Source organism: Brienomyrus brachyistius, chromosome 12 (assembly GCF_023856365.1).
Source record: "Brienomyrus brachyistius isolate T26 chromosome 12, BBRACH_0.4, whole genome shotgun sequence".
In the NCBI taxonomy this organism is placed as follows: Eukaryota; Metazoa; Chordata; class Actinopteri; order Osteoglossiformes; family Mormyridae; genus Brienomyrus; species Brienomyrus brachyistius.
In genome coordinates, this window is record NC_064544.1 from 19,355,612 (window position 1) to 19,378,601 (window position 22,990).

General features: G+C 46.3%; 1 protein-coding gene across 2 annotated transcripts in view; it reads right to left on the bottom strand.

The window, feature by feature from the left end:
- The window catches only part of LOC125705015 (serine/threonine-protein phosphatase 2A 55 kDa regulatory subunit B gamma isoform), a 50,024-nt gene that overhangs the window by 18,748 nt on the left and 8,286 nt on the right, over nucleotides 1–22,990 (bottom strand). The window contains exons 2-6 of one of the 2 annotated variants that reach the window (XM_048971325.1): nucleotides 16,450–16,633; nucleotides 7,284–7,381; nucleotides 5,927–6,092; nucleotides 3,240–3,352; nucleotides 1,876–2,053 (exon numbers count right to left, since the gene is read on the bottom strand). In XM_048971325.1, the coding sequence (XP_048827282.1) occupies nucleotides 1,876–2,053; nucleotides 3,240–3,352; nucleotides 5,927–6,092; nucleotides 7,284–7,381; nucleotides 16,450–16,531 (637 nt within the window). In that variant the 5' untranslated portion in view covers nucleotides 16,532–16,633. The remainder of the gene's footprint in view (nucleotides 1–1,875; nucleotides 2,054–3,239; nucleotides 3,353–5,926; nucleotides 6,093–7,283; nucleotides 7,382–16,449; nucleotides 16,634–22,990) is intronic. The other variant, XM_048971326.1, reaches the window with a different exon arrangement.

Genomic DNA, 22,990 nt, shown 5'->3' on the forward strand with positions numbered 1-22,990 from the left:
ATGTTCCTTTGCCCAGGTCCCTCAACACTGACTGCAACTAAATAAAGAGTGAATCATTTCTACAGAAAAACTCAGGGTTTTCTGCAGTATATTCAAGTCTTGCCTACGTCTCATCTACCATAATCCATGACTGCTCACCCAGCCCTGGAGGTTGAGCTGCAGAGCTACCCACACACTGGGTAACACAAAAGGCCACAGCTGTAACTCTGCTACAACTTTGCCTCTTGCAGATGACAGACTTGTGTGGAAGTCACATGATGACCCCGCTAAAGCGATCGCAGCAGACATTAAGCAGCTTAGCGCGGAGCTTCCCTCGGGACTGAACACGAGAAAGGTGTCAGACGATGATGGGTATCTGCAAGACCAAGTAAACACCTCAGTCATTCCTGGTTTCTTCTTACATTCACTGCCACGGCTCTAGGTTTGGCGTTATGAGAACATCAGGAGGGAGACGTGCTGCATTCACAGGACTGGGTTGGGATTCTGGAGAACGACACTAAGAGAATCAGCTGCTGGGAGGCACAGCAGATAGACAAAGACTCGCATGAGTGTAGAGTATAGATGAGACTTCCGTGAGACTCCGTGTCATTTCACATCTACAGAAACACCAGGAGTAGCACAGTGGCCAAAACAGGCCATGACCTCTGTGACAAAAATGACCTCGACTGCTGTCTTGCCATGTCCAGCCTGGAACATCTCAAGGCACAGACCCATGAACTGTTCTGCCATATGACACTTATTTCCTCATTTAAGATCCAGAGACGATGCCCTTGAGGTCCTTACAATATTTTCATTTTAAATTTTTTGATCATTTATGGTATGAACGTACGATACATTTATAAATTAATAAACAAAAACACAGTGCTAAATAGTTTATGACAAAAATAATTAAAAAGGGAATAGTAACAATCTGTCTAAATACACATAAGGAACCTGGGACAGTGCAATCAAAGCTCAAGTGAACTAGACTGTGAATCTTCCGGACACAGAAAGAGATGAGGTTCACAATGAGATGGTTGGGACACAAAGACCAAAATAGCATTCCTGTCCCCTGCCCTCACTGGTCTGCGCAGGTGAAACAACTCCTCTGCACTGGGCAGCTCACTGGTCAAAATCAGACACCACTATAGGATCGATATCCATGCATGTGAAGCGGGCTGCTGAGCTGGCATGGAGACCGTGCAAGAGAAGGAAATAATTCAATGCTACTGAAATTCAGCCTGTCTAACCAATCACACCTCCCACTGCTCTGCGAGAGCGCCGCGCCTACTCCCCCGGGGTGTACAGCTCCTGTCACAGCTGCCAGCCAGATTTAGCTGCACGAAGGTGTATGCAAAATAAGGTGTGGGCAGACACAGGTACAGGCGAGTAAAGGTCTAGGCAGAACGAGGTGTAAACAGTGTCAAAATGCACAAATGTGTGCGCAAGTGTAGGTGTAGAAAACTCTGCACAGGAACACAATCTAATTTAATCATCTATGTCTTGTGTTCTCGAACATATAACAAGCACTAAGAAACATGATCTCTGGATTTTCCTAGCCTCCTCTCAAAAGAAACTGGGTTTGTTCCCAGTCGTCATCCAATAAGCAGATGTTTTCCCTTCTTTATCAACCTTGGTGACAAAACAACTTGTGTAGCTCCTCCTGACTCAAGGATACCGGCGTGACCTTGGACTCCCACTGGCTGTATTTATACTAAAACATCTTAAGTCATCAGAGAATACTTGTGGCTTCATGGCCTATGTGTCTGTGTCACTATCACATGACAAGACTCGGGATCCTTCTGCTGCACTAATAACTCCTTTTGGAAGCATGACAGCATGATCACAGAAAGGTGCAGATGTGTGACGCTGGCAGCAGATAGATGTAAAGGATACTGAAGCTGCGGTCCGTGATGCCCAGGTGCCACAAGTTGATGCGCAGGTCATCGGCTGACATGTAGGTCTCGCAGTCGCTGTTGACGGAGATGGAGTTGACGTGGTAGGTGTGGCCATTGGCAAAGATTCTCCTTGCGCTCACCTCCACCATCAGGTCCATGGGCTTCAACACTGGCACCTGAGGGGAGACGGAGCCAGACATCCATCCATGCATTTTCCAAACTGCTTATCCTACTGGGTTGCAGGGGATACGGAGCCTATCCCGGAAGCCATGGGCACGAGGTAGGGAACAACCCAGGATGGGGGGCCAGCCCATCACAGGGCACACGCACATAGCATTCACTCACACATGTACTCCTACGGGCAATTTAGCAAGTCCAATTAGTCTCAGCATGTTTTTGGACTGTAGGGGGAAACCGGAGTACCTGGAGGAAACCCCACGATGACATGGGGAGAACATGCAAACTCCACACACATGTGACCCAGGGGGGAGACTCGAACCCGAGCCCCAGAGGTGTGAGGCAACAGTGCTAACCACTGCACCACCATGCCGCCCCTGAGCCAGATATCTTACATCCTAATCCAGTGTTTCCCAGTTTGGTCCTAGGGGACTCGCAGACAGTCTAAGATTTTGCATCCAAAAATGTGGACTGTCTGGTAGGGAGCTTGGAGGGAGAAAAAACATGGGCTGACTGTGGGTCCCCCTGGACCGGTTTGGGAAACACCATCCTAAACTATAAAATGAGGACGAAATATGACAGTGGTAACTATACAAAAGAGATAATTTAACTTAAGGCGAAGTGTGGAGTAGTTATCAAGCTACTCAGGCATCATGGTGTGAATCATTCATCACCCAGTACCAGTAAACTACTCCTTCTGATGCCCAGATTTAAATCACAGGGTGTGAAATCTCAGCATTCATTCTATTTTCCCTTTGCAAGTGGCGGGTCCAATGACAAGGCATCTTCTTGCTAACGTGTAGACAAACGTGTTTCGTTATGCATGAATGACGAAGAGAGATAAACTATATGACAGGATCTCTCTACCTGCCCCCCACCCCACCCTGCCCCGCCCAGTAACACACGTGATACAGAGCTGAGTCCCTCACCCCCAACCTGCAGCAGCTGTCATCAATGTCTCCCCAAGGAGAATGAGGAACAGCATGACTAGATCCAACTGCTCCACTGACCTACTTCCAAGATCCACAGACGCAGCAAGCAAAGTGCTCTGTTTGTTTCTCTCACGCTCCCCGTAGCACCACCACCCCGCTCTCACCCCCAAGAACAGTTTGTACGATCACGGACGAGCACAGGACCAGGGACATGCTGCTTTAGGTTTCCCCTGCGCTAGCCCATGTGCCTCACCTGCAGAGACGTCACAGTGGACAGATCCTTCATCCTGCCTTCCTCGTCCTTCAGATTGTAGCCCTCTGGCCTCTTGTCCCTCTCGCTGACCTTCCATAGCTTTATGGTCTTATCTGCAAAGGGAGCGTCAACATGCATCGTGTCAGTCACTCTCACGACAGGGCGGAGCTTCAGCAGTAGGAGCCTGCACAGTGGCGCCCCATTACATGAAATGCATGGAATAAGAACTCTGTCCAGATGTTACCACAAATGTTGATTATCTGAAATTCCAGTGAACAGTGGCTTACAAATCCAGGTTCCAAGTTCAAGTCTCCACAGAATAATAAGCGATGGGTCCCATATACGTTTATCCCTGACAAGAAAACAGCTCAAGCAAGGTGCCCCCTGCCACAATCCTTGCGCTTCCTAGGATAGGATCCAAGCGCCCTTTGACTTTGCTTGATGAATGCTTAAAGAATAGATGGACTTCTTTAACATTTTTCCCTGTGTTACAGCCTAGCTTTGGATTCATGCTCTACCAAGCAGAGTAAGACATTATGTCCTGTTGTTGTAGCGTGGTGAAATGACACATGGCAGTTAGCCATACAAGTTGCCATAATACTCTAATTTCAGATGTTGGAGTACTGTTGTGTAACACTGCTTTGTGTCCCTTCCTCCATGCAGCAAATTATTGCTCACCCCGATTTATAAGATATTTCTATATGACATGACTTTCATCAGCACCTGCGTCACCAGCTTGCCCGTCAGGGCACGGCGCGTCAATGAGGGGACAGAACCTGACTCACTTCCAAGAATTCTGGGCCGTGATAATTACTGGTCATTCCAGAGGCTGATGACATCACTGGCCTGCACTGATGTGTGGGGTTTTTGGTAACCATGGAAACACCACTCCAGGTCCTTCTGTCATTAAGGCCTGAGCATGCTGTGTACGTCAGATCGCGTGGGTCACAATGGTCCTGAACAATACTCCCAAATCAGCAACTGTCTTAACCACCCTACATCACGTCACATTGCTTCAAAGACATCAAAGACATCTTTTCTAACAAAAGAAAGGTAAGAAATGTCACAGATAGCAATAAAAAGTAGCGGCTGTAAAGCCCTGAAAGAGTTCAAAACAACCAAACAAATCACACAGTGCTTCTGTGTGACAGCTGTGCCCACAACAAACTTCAGATAAAAGATCCACAACTGCAGAGTCATGACAGAAGGTGTGTCTGGCACAAGCGGATCTCATGAGTGTTAGGGAAGGATTTTGTGAGCGTTACAAGCAGATGTCATGATTGTTACTGAGGGATTTCATGAGTGGCACAGTGTGACCACATTCTTGATATAGGGAGAACCCATGAGTGTTATATTGAAATTTCATCCCTATCACAGGGAGATCTCAAGAGAGTGTCATGTTGACATTTCATGACTGTTATAGTGAGAATTCATATGGAGTATCATAGGGATCTTAGAGCATTGTGGTGAGATTTCATGCTTGCCACAGAGATCTCATGAGTGTTATGGTGTGATGTCATAGCTGTGACAATGTGACTTCATGCCTTTCGCATTGAAACGTCACACTGCTGTCTGTCTCCCTCCCACTCAAACATTAGCGTCTCTCTCTCCCTGGCAGCATCTTACTGCTGCATCCGACCGATATTATGCAGGAGAGAGGAACATCAATCAATGTGGGAGCCAAACAACACCATCATCAATTTCAGCCCTGCTCCTCCCGCATCAAATGCACCCTTGTTCACGCTGACCTTGCTGAGCCGCTCCAGTAGAAAAGCATGACGACAGACATTAGTTTGTCTTTTAGCGTACCCTTTGCCTGGTTCTCTTTTCCTCTGCGGGCTGGACATTTGGGGACTCTGACAGATAAGGGTGATCATGCAGCAATCATTCTTGAATGATGTGCAGACTATCGCTGAATTGTTATCTACAGCTTGATGTGTGCTGTACCTGTCCTGGGAGGTTTGCATAGTGATGTGTGGTAATTATCCATAATCGGCACATTCCACCTAATGGCTATGTCTGGCTCCCTTGGGGAATGTATGTGTGTCTCAGTGGTGCTGAAGGTACTCAGGCATGACTCCAGCCCCCTCTCCAGTGGCTCTGCATCTGTCAGGGGACTACAGAGGCACCTTCCCCTCCATCCTCAAGACATCCTAGCAGTGCCAGCTTTACAGGCTTGTTCAGAGACATGGCTGCTGGCACGGAAAGATAGAGTAGGTGGCGGATGGGCAGCTGAGACACAGCATCTCCAATCCACCAAGCCACCGCCTCTAGTCCTTAACCCTTTCCTCACCCTCTCCACTCTCTCTAAATGAATTCGATTGATGTCACGTGGTATCTGCAGACTGTGGCAGTCAGGACTGAGCTTTTGGCTTACAAAACTGTTCAGGATACAGATATATAAGCTTTTTAAACATAAATTATTTTGCCGCAAAAAAATTGTCTGCCAAAAGACACAGACTTGTCAGCAGATGGGATAAAGAAATCATCCACCCATCTCAGGTTCATAGCTTAGAACATTGCAAGTACAGCACTGAGATGATGAGGTTTGTGTTGAGTTATATTTCGTGTGACAGTACAGGTTTCATGGGTGAAAATAAGGAAAAATGGCCGCCGTTCATTAAGTTTAGAAATCTGGTCTCTCACCATTGATGCAGAGGAGCAGTATGTTCAGAAAGACGCCTTACCATTGGTGGAAAGGAGGAAGTGGGCGGCGTTCTGCTGTGGCAGCCATCGGATCTTGTTGATCTTCTCCTCAATCTCCAAGCTCTTCAGGTAATCGAACTCGGGTTCATGGCTTTGGAACGTGCTGTAAACGTTGTACTCACCCTGACAGTAAGGCTCATTTTTACTCTGCAAACGACACCAAGATCACTCTCAGATTACTCTACAGACCTTTCCGTAAAAACAACAAATGCTACAGAAATGTAAGGGACACTAGAGGGGGATACAGATTGTTGTCACTGAGTTTCTAGCTGATTTTATGACTTTTTCCACATTTCCTTATTGCCTTTCCTTTAAGAGGTTGGGATGTGTTGGGAGTGTTTCTACCTGGATACCACAGATTATACGTATACCAGTCATTCTCCTTTGTTCTTGAAGCAGGAATTTCAAACAAACCTTCGTGATCAAGACTAACATTTTAGAGCAGTTATGTAATGCTGCATATCACTTAAATCTTGGTCTAATCATGCTCTGGTGTGTAGTTTAACTACATTAACCATATTTGTAGATAATATATTTTTGGTTACTAACTCCATGGTACGAGAATAGAGAAGATGATCCACAGTGTAGCGTTAAGCTGTCTGAGGCTACTGGTACACAAAAAGTTTATATGTGTCCGACCAGTAAGATTCTGGTGAGGTGAGCTTTTTCTGGACAAAGAATAATCTTCTGCAGGGCATCTCAGCGTGTAAAGCACACATCGACAGCATGAGGGGAGAGAGAGAGAGAGAGAGAGAGAGAGAGAGAGAGTGCAAGAGAAGGGACGAGTGAGGCTAACAGTGCTTGTTAAATGGTAACTAATGATAACCTCATTCCTGTGAGTTCACCCCTTCCCACCCCAACCATCACTCTCCGGCTTGCTGAGGCAGGACACTCAATCTGAGTGAAAATTTGATCAAACCCCTCGTGACCTGAGGATTATCAACATCCAGTGCACAGACAGCGTGGGTTAATAACTCACAGTAGTTAAGTGTGAGATCTTTTTGATACTGCCTCTGAGCAGCCAGGGTCACGCATATTTACCATGCATATGCACATGACCTGTGTGTCCCCACTGACCAGTGTCTGTAGCAATCAGTGCATGGGGGGACCTCTATAGAGCTGCGGGAACCTGACAGGGGCCTAAGATAGGGCCACAGTGACAGCTGGTGATGTGCAAACAGTGAAGAAATGTGCTGTCATCTTGATCTTAGAATAAGTTGAGTATACATTAATGAAGACACGGCCTGCATCAGTCCAGTGACAAAGGAGACCTCTTATGGTCCGTTATGATGTGTGTGTGTGTGTGTGTGTGTGGCCTGGCTGTTTCTGTACACCTACCTCAGGTTCCCTCTGGAAGATGACCACACGACCCCCCTTGTCCCCGGTCGCTAGCAATTCCCCCGTCTGGTTGAACTCTACTGTGGAAATTATATCAGCTGAAAGGCAAACAGGACAGAGAGACAGACAGAGAAATGGTCAGCAGTAGCTCAACGTGCTCGATCGCTGGTGTAGCAATGGATTTCACAATCAAATATTTTAACTGTTTTAAACGAAATTCATCAAACTTATTGAAAACTGCTCTTGGTGTTTTGAATTAGCACTAAAAATATGTTTTTAAAAATGCAAATATTGCAGTAAATAAATGATGCACTTTTCTGCTTATCTAGCCATTCACTGACACAGATCCACACATGCTCTGGCCCATCAGACCATGTTATATGCCTACCGGGCTCCAGCCATTTGTACAAATGATTTTTTTCACAGGCTCAATTCATGTTAAATATATTGCTGAAGGGCAGAGGTCTGATTCATAAATTTCCTGCCATTTCTGTGGAATGAACCATTTCAAGGAGAGGTGGGTTGTATTCCAGCTCACAGTGCAGCACTGATGTGGACCCTACCATTGTTCCTTAGCCTAAAAGGGGAGTTTAAACAGAGTCTGTGCAGCTTCCCTCTGCACATCACAGATAAGGAAGCCTTTGAAAATCAGCCTACGCTATAAACTTGTGCTCTCACCCCCTCCCGAGTCTCCCCAATGAGCTGCTCCACACTCAGAATCAGGCTTCACACACATTATTTTACAGGGTACACATGCACACTCACCACCTACCCACAGTGCATTTGCACAAAGCTCTTTTTGAAAAGAAAAACAATCCCATTCTACCAAGAGAGTCTGTCAAATAAGTTGGTTTTGTTAAGAGACACAAAGCAGTGCGGACAAATGTAATCTGAATGTTGCACAGGTGCACATTGCGATAACGTCGCTAAAACGATATATCGTGCAGCCCTGACCTCAGCTGATGGTGGTTACTATTACAGTGATGATGTGAAGTCATACCGAATAGTTGTAAACTCATATTTACTATCTCCAGCCACATTCAAGGTGCCTCCATGGAAATTTATCTCCCCCTCATTGGTGTGTGAGGGGGCTGGTCCCAGCTGTGACTCGGGGGCCCTTGTCACCTCGCCGAGGCGTCAGATTACTGCTGCAGCCACGAGTGAGGGCAGATCAATCGTCTGCATTTGCTGGAGCTTAAATCCTGCAGATTCCCCCCTCCTCACCTATGTCTGACTCAATTATAAAATCACGAAGCAACACTCAACCTTTCTGCATAACGGCGTGTTAACATTTGCCGCACAGTGACTGTAGCTGAAGGTCAGTACCGCTGCTCCCCAGGTAATCACTGCGCTCTGCATGTTGTATTGCTGTTTTTATGGCCAGAGTACAAGCTGCACTTTAAATATCACCAGTCATCATCCACTTGGTCTCTGTAGTAGCTGCACTCCATATACGTGTGTACATATCTAAAACTAAAAGGTACTTCAATCATGCCTCCACTTCCAGTCAGTCAATGTGGGACCTGATTCCAGAACTTTCTAGCACTGAAGCGGTTGTACCCAATATCCCGTCAGTCTCAACCAGATGGCAGCGTTCAAAAGATTCATATTGACATGTCCTGGTTCTCCTTGCTGTAATTAGGGCCATGTCACAAGCCACCGGCTCTGAGTGGGTGATTAGTCAGCTTGGAAGAGCTCTCACTGGAAACGCCAAAGTCACCTGACAGGTAGATCGCGTGTGTGTGTGTGTATGTTGCAGGTATATATCTGTAGAATATATGTACGTATGCTTTTCTTGCACAGGGTCAGTCTGTATGATGGGAGACCGATTGGAAGCTGTTTCCTGCTTGTCAATCTGTCACAGGAATCAAAATAACCACAGAAATTGGGTGACCTCGCCACTTTAAAGTGTCACGCTCTCCTGTGACACATTTTTTTTCCCGCACAGGTGCCTCAGATTTCAAGAGGATCCGAATATGAGTCTCTGAGTAGTATCTCTTCAATATGCCAGTCAGAGGGAGGAAATAGGCCGGCCCAGGATCAGCCACCCGCCGTCTGGGATTCCCAGGAGGCCGCTGTCTGCCTGTACGTCTCCCCTGGGGCTTGGGCTGAAACACCCTCATCTCCAGCCAGAGGTACCAAGCTGCTGGAGGCTATTTATTCACTGCTAAGTATACTACTGCTAAGTATACTACTGCTAAGTATACCACCACCTTCACTTCAAGCTGCAGATACGATGACAGTGACCAGCATTTAGTGGGTCGACCTGCACTAGCATGCAAGCAAAAGTATGCTCTCTCTCTCTCTCTCTCTCTCTCTCTCTCTCTCTCTCTCTCTCTCTCTCACACACACACAGACACACACTGCGGTAACCAAATCAAAGACTAGTGCTCGCAGCAATAAATCAATTGTAACTGTACACTCAATTTTTATGAGCAAGCATATAATTTTCATACTTCTATGGACTAGTAATATAAAGAAATAATAATAATATTAATAATGATAATAATAATGACATTAATATGAATATGTAATGCGGCTCATTATGGAACACAAGTAGGCAGCATAGAGCAGGACATGTGACACAAGATGATTATTATTCTATTTCACAAATGGGTGGAGGTGCCCCCCCCCCCACCCCCGAGTCACTCGCTGCATGTGGAAAAAGCTGATGTCACACAGGTTGGGCTGCCATTGCCCTGCATCTTGTCGCCGTGATGCTCAGCCCTGTGGAAAATGAAGCCTGCGAAGCCTGGATGAGAGTGGAGGCGTTACGATGAATGCATATTCACCACCCCCCACAACTCTCCCGGATTCCCGGCACTGAACAGCCAAGATAGACTGGGAAGTGCCCTCCTTCACTGGTTGCCATGACCACAGGCTGAGCTGCATGCTATTGGACGTGGAGGAGGCCCATCAATCTGAGATGCATGGTGCCCTCACGCCGTTAATTAAACATCAGGGATGGCGGGGGGCTCCCAGAGCCGTGCTCAGCTACCTGTCTGACCTCAGCATGTGTTTCACTGCCAAACATTCACAGCTGCACGTGTCACACGTAACGAGTCCAGCAATAAGGGTTAGGCTGAGGCCAGCAAGTTTTACCTTAATGAAGATGAAGTCCTGTGACTGAAATACCCTTCTTTTGTTTGCTCTTTGCTTTTGCCTTTCTGGCAGTTGTCTGAGCCTGTATTTCCGGAGAGTCGCCCGTCGGTCAGACCCTAATTAAGATGGAAACCCTGAACGAGGGCGGAGAAGACGGGCAAATGAGCCGACCACACAGCTTCCAGGAGAGCAGCCTCTGAGGATGCACCCAGTGCTCAGGTGCTGCCCGCCATTTGCAGTGACTCTTCCCTGCCCTAATGAGCCTGTGCTCTGCATGTTTCACTTGTTTTGGCAGAGTGGGAGTGTGTGAATAGACAGGAGGGATTTACACAGAGCTACAAATCCAAGGGTCACACACACGCACACGTATTCATATCTTTACGGGGATTCTCCATTCATTTCTATGGACACTACCTTTATCCCAACAACGACAACCTTAACACAGCCCTAACCCCTACACAGCCCTAACCTTAACACAGCCCTAACCTTAACCATAAATAACCAAACAAAATACAAGATATTTGGCATTTCTAGGTTTTCGATTGCATTCACAAATTTTTATGAATTGTAAATATGACACCACAAAGTAAAAAGTTACAGGTTTTTATCACATTGGTGCTGCCCCCCCCCCCCCCCATCTCTCCAAAAAATCCTTGTGAAAAACCCAGTCATGTGACTTAGCTGAATGTAATGAATGTAATCGTTACAGACACACAAACACACAGCTCACCCGTGTGACTTCGTGTGACTTGGCTGAACGTACAGTAATGAATGTAATCGTTACAGACACACACAGACACACGCACACACACGCAGAGGTCATGTGCTAGTGTTAGAACATACTTACGAAAAGTGTTTCAATCCCTGTAAATTGACAGAAGCAGTTAAACACCACAGTAGAGTAAGGCTTTAAATCTGAACCACACAAAAATATACTGGGACTATTCAGTGGTATGATTTCCAGCAGGGGCTCATGGACACAAATCACCGTAATCAGACACTGAGAGGGATCCATTCAGCACCATCTATCACCACCTAAGGCAGCATGGAAAAGCCGATATCAACAGGGCCTGTGTGTGTGTGTGTGTGTGTGTGTGTGTGTGTGTGTGTGTGCGTGTGTGCACATGCATCTGCCTATTTACTCTCTGTGGGGATATAATCTGCCCCACTCCAAAATAGAATGGGGGTGAGGGTGAGGGGGGGGTCAAAATCAATTACACACCTCCCCCCACACCTCCCAGTAATGGTGCTGTGGAAAAACACAATTACTACAAAAAAATGGGAGCAGAATTGTCACCCCGGTCAATGTCCAAAAAAAATTACCCCCGAAAACTCCCTTTGTTATCCTGCAAATAACAATATATATTTGGGAGGGATTTATTTCAAAAAGGATACACTGCATTTTCATAACTGTAATGCGCACCATGGTGTGACTGCGATTGTAATTTATGCAAATTCCACACCTACAAAAACCGGTGGTATTTCACCAGTTTGAATTGTGTAAATGACATAGATGGAGCGCGTGCTGTCTGAAGGACGAGAACCATGTCAGGCAGAATCTGTGATTTTTGGAGAGATTCTGGGAATCGATGGAACAGCAGGTTCGGGGGTAGCCCCTCATTCTGTTCCATCTCTGCAAAGTATCACAGTATTCGACAGCAGTGTGCGGCAGTGAGCTCACACTCACACTCACCCTCATATTGCCCGTATCGAAGGGCAGGAATAGGCTATTCATGTCTATGGGGAAACCCGAATGCCAAAAATGACAACCGTAACCCCTACCCGGCTCTAACGTTGACTATAACTAACCAAACACATTTTTAGTTATTTGAGTACATTCACAGATTTTGAGGTATTCCTTGTGGGGACCAAAGAAAATGTCCACACAAGGTAAAAGGTTTCAGGTTTTTAAATACATTGTGTCAAAATGTGGTCCCCACAATGTAATAATGACAAAATTGCACTCACACATCTCTCTCTCTCTCTCTCTCTCTCTCTCTTTATCGCTCTCTCTTCAACCCCCCCCCCCCCCCCTTTCCTTTTATGGAAAGCATGGACCAACCTGACCACTTATCCCAGATGCCTGAACAGACGGGCTGGATATGGTAGGGAGGCTGTAATCAGACTTCAGTGAAGGCAGTGCCGCTATCTTCTGGGTCATCTTACAGATCAGGGAGGGGGCACATGGCCACATAATTCAGCATCATAATCCACATCATGCCGGCAACTTGGACAGTCCCGGAAATGGTCCGGAAAAAATCCATTCCATTCCATTTTCTGATAAGCAGGTGCATTAAACATCTTCTAACACCCTTTACATCTCAGGTCTCCAGGGATGTTTATTCCGGAAGGAAAAAACTCAGGCGACATTATTTAGTGTGGAACGTTCCCCACCCAGGAAATGAGACAACAGATTTATGGACTGAGAGAGCAACCATGGGTAGGCTGACAGCAAAATGAAACCGGCTAAGGGCAGACGGCGTCAGAGAGGCTGCAAGCGGGTCATGTGTGACAGCTTGGCTCTCGTCAGCTTGCTCCTCAACCCCCACCATGCACCCCTTACCCATAATCCCAGGAGACCCCACTCAATAATTAGATTAAGGGGACAGATAGCTTGTATCAGTCACAGTTAAAGGATCTTGGGGTGGAGGCAAGAGACAGAGAGAGATGCACTTAATCCAGACGCTGCCATGCTGAGAACACGGTGAAGCTAATTTACAGTGCCGCATTAACACTGTACCCAAGTCCCCACTCATGCACTCCACCCCCACTGCCATGGTAAAACGGGTCTCAGCTTAGCTGGTCACACTGGGCTCCTGAAGGACGCCTGGCCCCGCTCTCCCAGGCCAGATGGAGATTAAATAAAGGCACAGATCGACACGTCTCCATGCCGGCCTGCCCTCAGCCACTGACTGTAGGACACTCTTACCATGAGCTGTATTATTCATTTCAGTTAAGCCGCCAAACCTTTACTAAGCAGTAGTTCGCAGGACTCATGTAGAGTCTGGGAGTCAGGGTAGTACAATGAGTTACAGATGATTACCAGATCAGGACCAACATTTATGCGATTCTAAGATCTTATCCAACCTAAGTCAATTCATCTGTGTATATGTGCATAGTACACATGTACATATGTCTGTGTGTGTTTTTTTATTGTAATATTGTAAAATGTATTATCTTCCTATTGCTTTAATTTCTTTTCTGTCGCCAGCCGCCCCTGCTCACGCACATACCAAAAATTCGTTTTCAATCCACACTTCATAATACAATTTCGATGGACGCAAACAGATAATATGTTCTCAAAACACAGCTGCAACATTGCACAGTGTGAAAATATTCTACCCATCTATCAATCTATCCATTCCAATCTATTTTCCAACTGCCTATTCTGGTCAGGGTCGCAGGGGTAAAAAAAGATGCTTTATATAATTACATTTATGATGAAAGAAACATTCAGCCGTAGAGAATGCAGCGTGTAGTGAAAACACAGCAGTGTTTGTTTGAAAAATAGTAATTCTATATCTATGGCTTCAGCCCGTAATGAATATGCCTCTATTCCCATCATGCCCTGCTGCATAGCGGCAGCATCTCTTCCAGGACTGTTAAACAGTCACCATAGCAACAGTGTGAGACCCTGGCATTCTTTCCAGGTCATCTCACATGGGGTGTCTTTTTCCACACAGTGAAAGGTCGGGGGTGGGTGGGGGTCGGTTTAAAGGAGATTACATGAAAAAACAGCCCTTTTCCATATCTTCCTACACACCTCCTGTGCAGGGTGTCCATAGCAAGAGCGGCCATGTACAGGTAACCAAGTGACCCATTGTTTTGCTGAGGGACTTCTCAAGGTGGTCGATGGTGAGCCCAACCCATGAACGCAGGGGACTTCAATGTCCAGTCTTTTCTGTTCCCGCCACGCTGATTGGCTTTAGACACAGATAGACGACATGGTGAAATGACCAGGTTCTTCCAGGAGCATTTCTCGATGAGTCCTGGAGGATGGTGAGAGATTTTATGAAGCCCTGCAGCTCACGATGCTAAATCCCTCACCTTGAATCCTACAGATCCCTGCTCTCAGCTGGTAAAAGGAACAGGTTTCAGTAAAAAAGAGATGAAGATATGCCATCCAAACTCCATGGAAGCAAGAGCAGATTAATGGGATCCCACCAGGCAAAGACGGCAGTGTCCTCCATCATTGTCAAGATCCCACCTTCAGACACCTCTGTACCCAAAGCAGGGGTGTCGGGGGATGTGGGGGTGGGGGGGGTGTTACCTTTCCAGCTCTACTAAGAGTAGGGACTTCCAGCTGTTTCGTGGGACACATGAGACTGAATATGCTTCAGAGGATTATGGGTAGCAAACATTTCCACCCCTTGATGTCAGATCATTTCCTCATCTCCACACAGCACCCCTTCCTGCATGGCAAAAACGCTGCCAAATGACATTTCCATTGGCTCCGTTTCTTTTGTCTGCCCTGGTCACAGCTCCTGGACCACAAATTGCAATGAAACAATCAAATGAACCAACAAAATCCTCCAGAAAATTGCTGAAATAAATCCCAACAAAGACTCTTAATATGTCACCCAGTGGCACCAGAAATGTATGAAAAAATGAATTTTTGGAGAGTTAGGAACAAGTTACAGCCACATGACACCAACAGGCTCTGAGGTGAAACAGAACCTCTACAGACAACCCCACATACAGGTCAGCTCATACCTGCTTCCACATCCTGCTCAGGAGGATGGACCCACTCCAATATCTTTGTATCCTTCCTTGCCAAACTCTGAAACACTATCACACACAGAGTATTCATTTTCCCTTACATAGAGCTACACATTTTACTAAGGAATTAGGCTACATTCACATTACAAGCCTCATGGTTCAATTCCCATTTTTTGTTCATTTAGGATTTGTCTATCTTGACGGTTTCATTCATAATTACAAGCGAACTGTATCTAACTGTACTGAGACCACATCTGTCCTCCACAACAGCACACATGTGCACATTGAAGTGTTTTTGCACAAATCATCTGCGTCACCAACAACAAAAACCACATCATATTTCTAAGATGAATCATGGCATTGAAATCAACAAAATGGATGCGCTAGTTGCTATTTTGCTCTGGAGGGTGGAAAACTGTATGTGATCAGATCCCGAAGGTGAAAAAAAAAAATCCAGATAGCAAAAGCTTTTGCTGTTTTCACAGCTATTGCTGGCATTGCTGCACTAGAAGCCAGCAAAGCTGGAATCGTGAAGGACAGAGATGCATCTAGGCAAAAAAAAAAAACACATGAATTCTGACCATTCATGTCACATGGCCACGAACTGCACACGTATCCGATCTAGGACCACATATGACGGTGACTCAAATATGATTTGAAAAGATAGGATGTGTCCATACTGCCTTGAAAACTTGAATCTGTGTCAGACAAAGGAAAAAGAAATCAGATTTCAGTTACTTTGTCGGCTAATGAAGATGCAGCCATAATATTCTTGAATGTCCAACAATGAGTTTCTTACTGGGAAAAGATCCTGTGACGATTCATCATCTTCCAACTGTGTATTTATTTCAGGGTTGCAGAATTTTCATCCCTTAGCCACTATGCTACCTGTAACATGTTTCATGGCTTTAATCCCAGCCGGGAATCACGAGATACCGTAGGAGAAAACTTTGGATTCTTTTTGCAAGTTATACGTATTTCCACAGAAACAAGTGTTATCAAATAGCTTTGATCTCGAATCCACTGTAACATGCAGTTATTGTGGTTCCTTGCCATGGTTCATACTGCCCATGTCGTTCCCTGCCTGCACTGTATCGCTGGCAAACTGGAGCACACCACCAGCTCCACTGACATTCAGCCCTCCCCCCCACACTGGATGTTATCATTCAAGGTAGATACTTGCATATTAAAAAAGAACACGTCTCAATTGACTCCGCCTTTTGTGACACCACATATTTATAGCTTGATAATGATATCACCAGGGACTGACATCCTTAGTGCGCAATGGTGGTCTGAGCTCTGCTGACCGGTGGCATACTGAGGGATGTGGTAAAGTAAGAATCACCTTCGGTGTAATTGGCGGACTGCTTGGCCTCCAGAGACAGCGTGGTGATGTCGGAGCAGAGCACCTGGATGGGATTCAACATCCTGGGTCCAGGACAGGGGTGTCTAACAGGGGCTGGGCCTGGCTCGGGGCCTCCAGGCTGTGTTCAGCTGCGTTGGGAGCCGGGGCTTAGCCACACGCTGCCCTGGAAGAGGGGGCAGGGACTGAGTTACAGTGGGCACAGCAGCAGGCCAGTGGCACCCTCTTCTCAAATCCACAAGTCATGCAAATTGTGTGGCTCACTTCGGTCCAGGCGTGACCGAAAAGGGCCAATTTCTCTTCCCCTGACCTGGAGTTGATCCCTTGTCTCCTGGAGCCACACACCAATTCAAGTGCTAGTGGGATATCCCAGTGTCCTCATAAGTCCTGTATTCATCCAGTATGCTGCATCCAGTCACGTACCCTGAACCATCCACATAGTGCTCTGTACTCTGTGCTCTGGCCAACATCAGTAATAAAGAGCAATTCAAGGGCTGTTTGTTAGCCATTGTGTTTCATTCCAGAAGGAGAAGCTGAGCCAAAAACATGACACAGGGCAACACAGAGCATCCCTGTTACAAGACAGAGCTTCCAGGGCCTGGCCTACAGCCAGCAGAAGAGGGCAGGTGTGAGCACCCAAGATGGCTTCATGGTGGGGGCATAGTCCAAAGGGCAAGACTGATTACAGACATCCTGTACCCTGAGAACAGGCGAATGGTAACACAGGACAGGGATTACAGAAGAGATATTACATGGATGTCAGGAAAAAAAAAACAGAAATGAAACCAGGAACACAAACACCCAAAAAGCCAAGCTCAGACCTCACACTAGGAGCATTCTGTGATGGTGACAATAAAAGACACCACGCAGCAGGGCGAGTCGACGTGCGTGTGTCACGCAGGCTGTTTTAACATATGCGATTCATCATGCAGATGAAGTGTCGTCTACAGTGCAAACAGCTCTTCCTGTCCCCAAATTGTGCAAGTTAGAAAATTCAAAAAATGAAACACAATGGCATAGATGAAGCGCTGCCAGGAATGAACGAGCAGTGAGTGTCGGCGGTGGACGCAAGGCGGAATATCAGGGATCATTTGAGCTTAGTTTTAGAGAAGATGAAAGGCTGCGATATCAGAATGCCTAGGACACACTCATTTTAAATAAGTGTGACGCAGTTTATAGTGGTGTGCATCAGACTGCCAGCCAGGCCGTCCACCAACCACAGGGGTCCCTCTGAGGGATGAAGGACAGGAGGGACCCTTCTATTACTGGAGAGTCAGCAGGAGGTCCTGCTATAGAGCTGCTCTGTCTCCAGCAAACCAGACAGCGTCTTACCACAGAACGTTTCAGAAGAAAGAGCAATTACAGCATGTAAAATGTGTTGTTTCAGATAAAGGTGTCTGCTACATGAACAGAGAAATCCTGGAAAAATGCCAACCGATGGACCATAGGGCTGATGTCTGGATGTTCGGCAGATACCTTCATCTCTGTCACCTGACCGCACGGTCTCCCTCAGCAGGAACCCTACCTGTCCTGTAAGGTCTGTCTTATCTGTAATTTACCCACAATGCAGTTCTTCTAATTATATCTAGACAGATCCAAGCAGAGCATCTAATGAAATCCACTAGGAGCTGGACCCTCCAGAGAGGAAGCAGAGCATCCCCCCCCCTCCCAGCGCCCCTCACCATCACTACATCCCACAAACCAATATCTCCCACAAACTGCCCACTGACTCTCCAGTCATGTCAGCACAATGCTACCTCACATTAGGTGCGTTCTCCTCTGCAGGGCTTGGTTGTGGTGCGAGCTGAGCCACCTTCCTGAAACAATAAACGCACGCTGTCATCCGCAGACTAGTTAAAACGGATGGGTGGGCTGTCCGCCACAGAGACTGCAGCTGTAGACGTCTCGTGTTCGGAGATTAGAGGCCTCCACAGGGAACTGATGAGAGACCATTTTTATAAAGGAATAAGCCTGACAGGAATGCGTTTCACTGAGCCTTTTTGACTGCCTAATAAGCAGTTGCGCGTTTTGTCGGAAAGCGCGTTGGATAATTCTTCAACCCGCGACAGTTGTCATCAGCAAACCCGCAGTAACCATAGTGATGGGTGAGTGCTTGGGGGGGAGGGGTATACTGCATGGCTATTCCTCACGGTTATTCCACATGATGAACACTCAAGGATCCCCGTGCCACCAAATAAGACCCTCAGAACCAGGGAACACAAGATTAAATCATTTATTCTCATGTTTCAAACCAAATTTCTAGATGTCTGTGGCTCTCCTTGCAGTAACACATGAACCAGCTTTGCAGTTTCACAGCTACTGCCAACGTGGCCAAGACAAATTAGGTGCCTAAGCTGAGAGCAACAAATACCTGTGTTAATAGCTTTAGTTTGTTGTTCAGAAAGGTAGCAGTAAGTCTTGATCTTAATCATCAGAAGAGGAGGCTCAATCCTGACAATCCGGGCCTAAAATCCATAACCCCTCCATTCAGTCAGTAAGTCATTTTTAATCGTCTCTATTGAAATCTACAATTCATGGGGCTGTAAAATCGCATCATGAATAAGTGTCTCACTGCTGAGACCTCAAGGTTATTTGGAGAAATATACACCAGGAGGCCAGGCCTGGTGCAGCTGGTCAAACTTTACAGAAGCATAGCTGTACTCTGATGATCATAGGCTGCTAAAATGATCCGTTTGTCCATAATCAAATCCATAGGTGGATTAAGGAGGATTACAGGAAGTTCCAACCTCCACAGCACCAACCGAAATGTCCGTCTCGAATGACAAATCCATGTATGGATCAGTAGTTCTACTGGCAGGTCAAACGCAGAGAAGGCCAAGGGGAAAATGTCCTTGGCGGTGGACCGTGCAGCTACTGGAGGTGAGGGTTGGGATACAACGCCTAATGTCATTTCTAAATTGAAATCTCCTTTGCCTGATCCACAATGTGCATGGGTGAGGCGTGATCGGCCCACCCACTGTCCTCCTGTGACCTATTGGAGCGTGTGCTGTCACTCACGCTGCTACGTCAGTTACCTGTGAGCTTCGGGGCTAATCCCGTTAGCAGGAAAGCCACTTTGCCAGACGGCCCGTGCAGGCTGCCATCTGCGGTGCTCCGCTAGCTCCAAGACCAGCTCCCCCTCACAGGGAGACGCAGGCTGCTGCTGACTGCCGAGCGCAGGATGCAACGCTCTATTTCACTTGCTCTTACCTCAGCCTAAGGCAGGGAATAAGTCCCGGGAACGAGCACAGTCAGGGGAACAGACGCTCACTGTGGCACTCCAAGAACCTGGAGCTCGACGGCCCCATAAATGCTCCGATACAGTTCTGAACGTGCCCGACACACTCGCATGCTGCTCACCAAGCTCACCGCCCCCAGTGCTAGACAAATCCAACATTGGACTCTTTCAAACCAAATATGAAAATATATAACTATTATAGTTATAGGATTTCAGTCCTATTGCTGGCGTACCTTCAAAGGGACAGATAAAGTCACTGCTATTAGCATCCAACTTTCATCCTATTATAATACTGATAACTGCAATATAACAAGCTAGGATATTCTATTCTGCAGGGAGCATCTACTGTACTGTACACTACATAAATCCAGAGAAAAAAACGAAGAGACCACTCTATATATTTAAACAAATCTGCATTTTTAAATCCTGGCTTAATCCAGGTTCTGCTAGCAGAAGGCTACGCTGAGCAGATGGTTGCTTCCAGGTTCAAAATTTCGAATACACAAGAGTACACAAGAGTAGGGTGAAGCAGGAAACACTGGGAATGACCAGAAACCAGCCAGGCTGAGGGTGGAAGCGACTTTCTAATGGCACAGATGGCCGTTAGCTTATCCGATAGTTTCTCATGGATGACATCAAGTGACCTTCAAAAGGAATGGGAAACATTAAGTGCATGTGTGAAAGTACACTGCTAGGACAGTTTGTATCAGGCTCCTAGAACGAGACTAAAGTTGAGAAATGAGTGAAATAAAAAATTGTTTTTTCCAGGGCTGTATGCATAAGTAATTGCACTTCAGAAACTAACCCTATAAGAAGAGACCCCTAGCGACAGGAGAGAAACCCCCAGGACACAGGATTAGCCAGTGCTTTGCTTACACTGGATATTACCTTCAGAGAAACCTGGCACGTGCTCCTTCTTCCACTAGTTTCACATCTTATTAAGCTGTGGAGCTAATAGGAAAGGGAAGGTAACAATTTACTTGAGTTGGCACAAAAAACTTAGTTACTCATTTACTACTCATGAACAAATCATGAACTGCCATTCATGAACAAACATAATACGTAACTAATAGTTACTGGTTAATTAATGCATTAAATATGTGTGCAATACTATTTTATTTGTGCTCCTACAATGATTACCTTTCACACACTTAGTTCTGCCCCCACCTGGTAAAATCATGTTGAAAATGAAGAGATTAAGAATAAAACATATACTAAAGTAAATGGCATTTCCTGCTCATTTAGACCATTTAATACATAATTCAAAAGTTCACCTTTCAATTAGCACTTAACTAACCATTTTGTTATTCCATGTTCCATTCATTTGGAGTGTTGCTTGTTGAGCTGCCCACAATCAGCCCTTTAATCCTTTTAATCAAGAACACAATAAGCAATAAAAGGCATTTAGTTTCAACTTTTCCCCTCCTTCCTTTCACATCATTAGCTGTTGCAGTCTTCCTGGTGTTGATGGTCTCACTGCTCACTGACAAAGCAGCCACTGCAAAAGTTTCTGACATTGGAGTTTTTACAGATTACTAAAAACAACCTTTATATCTGTCATACACATGGCATCAGTTTAATTACACAGAAGTAGATCTTAGATATATAGTATGTATTATATTGTGGGGATAAAACCCTGTTATTTTGGCATTGTGAGGACCATTTCTTCAGCCCCCTCAAGGGGAAACTCGATTTTTTAAAAAAAAGTCAGTGACTCACATTTGGTTACTTGTGGTTAAGGTTAGGGTTAGGGCTGGGTATGAGTTAGGGTTAGGGTTAGGGCTGGGTATGAGTTAGGGTTAGGGTTAGTGCTGGGTATGAGTTAGGGTTAGGGCTGGGTATGAGTTAGGGTTAGGGCTGGGTATGAGTTAGGGTTAGGGTTAGGTCTGGGTATGAGTTAGGGTTAGTGCTGGGTATGAGTTAGGGTTAGGGCTGGGTATGAGTTAGAGTTAGTGCTGGGTATGAGTTAGGGTTAGGGCTGGGTATGAGTTAGGGTTAGGGTTAGTGCTGGGTATGAGTTAAGGTTAGGGCTAGGTATGAGTTAGGGTTAGGGTTAGTGCTGGGTATGAGTTAGGGTTAGGGCTGGGTATGAGTTAGGGTTAGGGTTAGGGCTGGGTATGAGTTAGGGTTAGGGTTAGTGCTGGGTATGAGTTAGGGTTAGGGTTAGGGTTAGGGCTGGGTATGAGTTAGGGTTAGTGCTGGGTATGAGTTAGGGTTAGGGTTAGGGCTGGGTATGAGTTAGGGTTAGGGTTAGTGCTGGGTATGAGTTAGGGTTAGGGCTGGGTATGAGTTAGGGTTAGGGTTAGGGCTGGGTATGAGTTAGGGTTAGTGCTGGGTATGAGTTAGGGTTAGGGCTGGGTATGAGTTAGGGTTAGGGTTAGTGCTGGGTATGAGTTAAGGTTAGGGCTGGGTATGAGTTAGGGTTAGGGTTAGTGCTGGGTATGAGTTAGGGTTAGGGCTGGGTATGAGTTAGGGTTAGGGTTAGGGCTGGGTATGAGTTAGGGTTAGGGTTAGTGCTGGGTATGAGTTAGGGTTAGGGTTAGGGTTAGGGCTGGGTATGAGTTAGGGTTAGTGTTGGGTATGAGTTAGGGTTAGGGTTAGTGCTGGGTATGAGTTAAGGTTAGGGCTGGGTATGAGTTAGGGTTAGGGTTAGGGCTGGGTATGAGTTAGGGTTAGGGTTAGGTCTGGGTATGAGTTAGGGTTAGTGCTGGGTATGAGTTAGGGTTAGGGTTAGGGCTGGGTATGAGTTAGGGTTAGGGTTAGGGCTGGGTATGAGTTAGGGTTAGTGCTGGGTATGAGTTAGGGTTAGGGTTAGGGCTGGGTATGAGTTAGGGTTAGTGCTGGGTATGAGTTAGGGTTAGGGTTAGGGCTGGGTATGAGTTAAGGTCGTCATTGTTTGGATAAGGGTTTTGCCCATAGAAATGAATGGAAGGATCCCACAAAGATATGAATACAAATGTGCGTCTGGGTATGTGTGTGGGTGTGTGTGTGTGTTTGTGTGTGTGAGGGTGGGGGTGTATTTGTGGGTGTGTGTGTGTGTGTGTGGGTGGGGGTGTGTATGTGTGTGTGTGTATATAGTATCCCGCATCGAGGTGCATTGCTTTGACACACTAACAGGGCCAGGCAGGAGATGCTCTGCAGGAATCTGGCCAATTTCATGGCTTTTAACCTCTGACCCGAAACAAATGACCCAGTAGCACTCTTGCAGTGGTCTTGCTACCATGGAAACGGGATGCGCGCTGGTCTTTGGTCTTCCCAGCACCCCAGCCCCCACATGCCACCAGA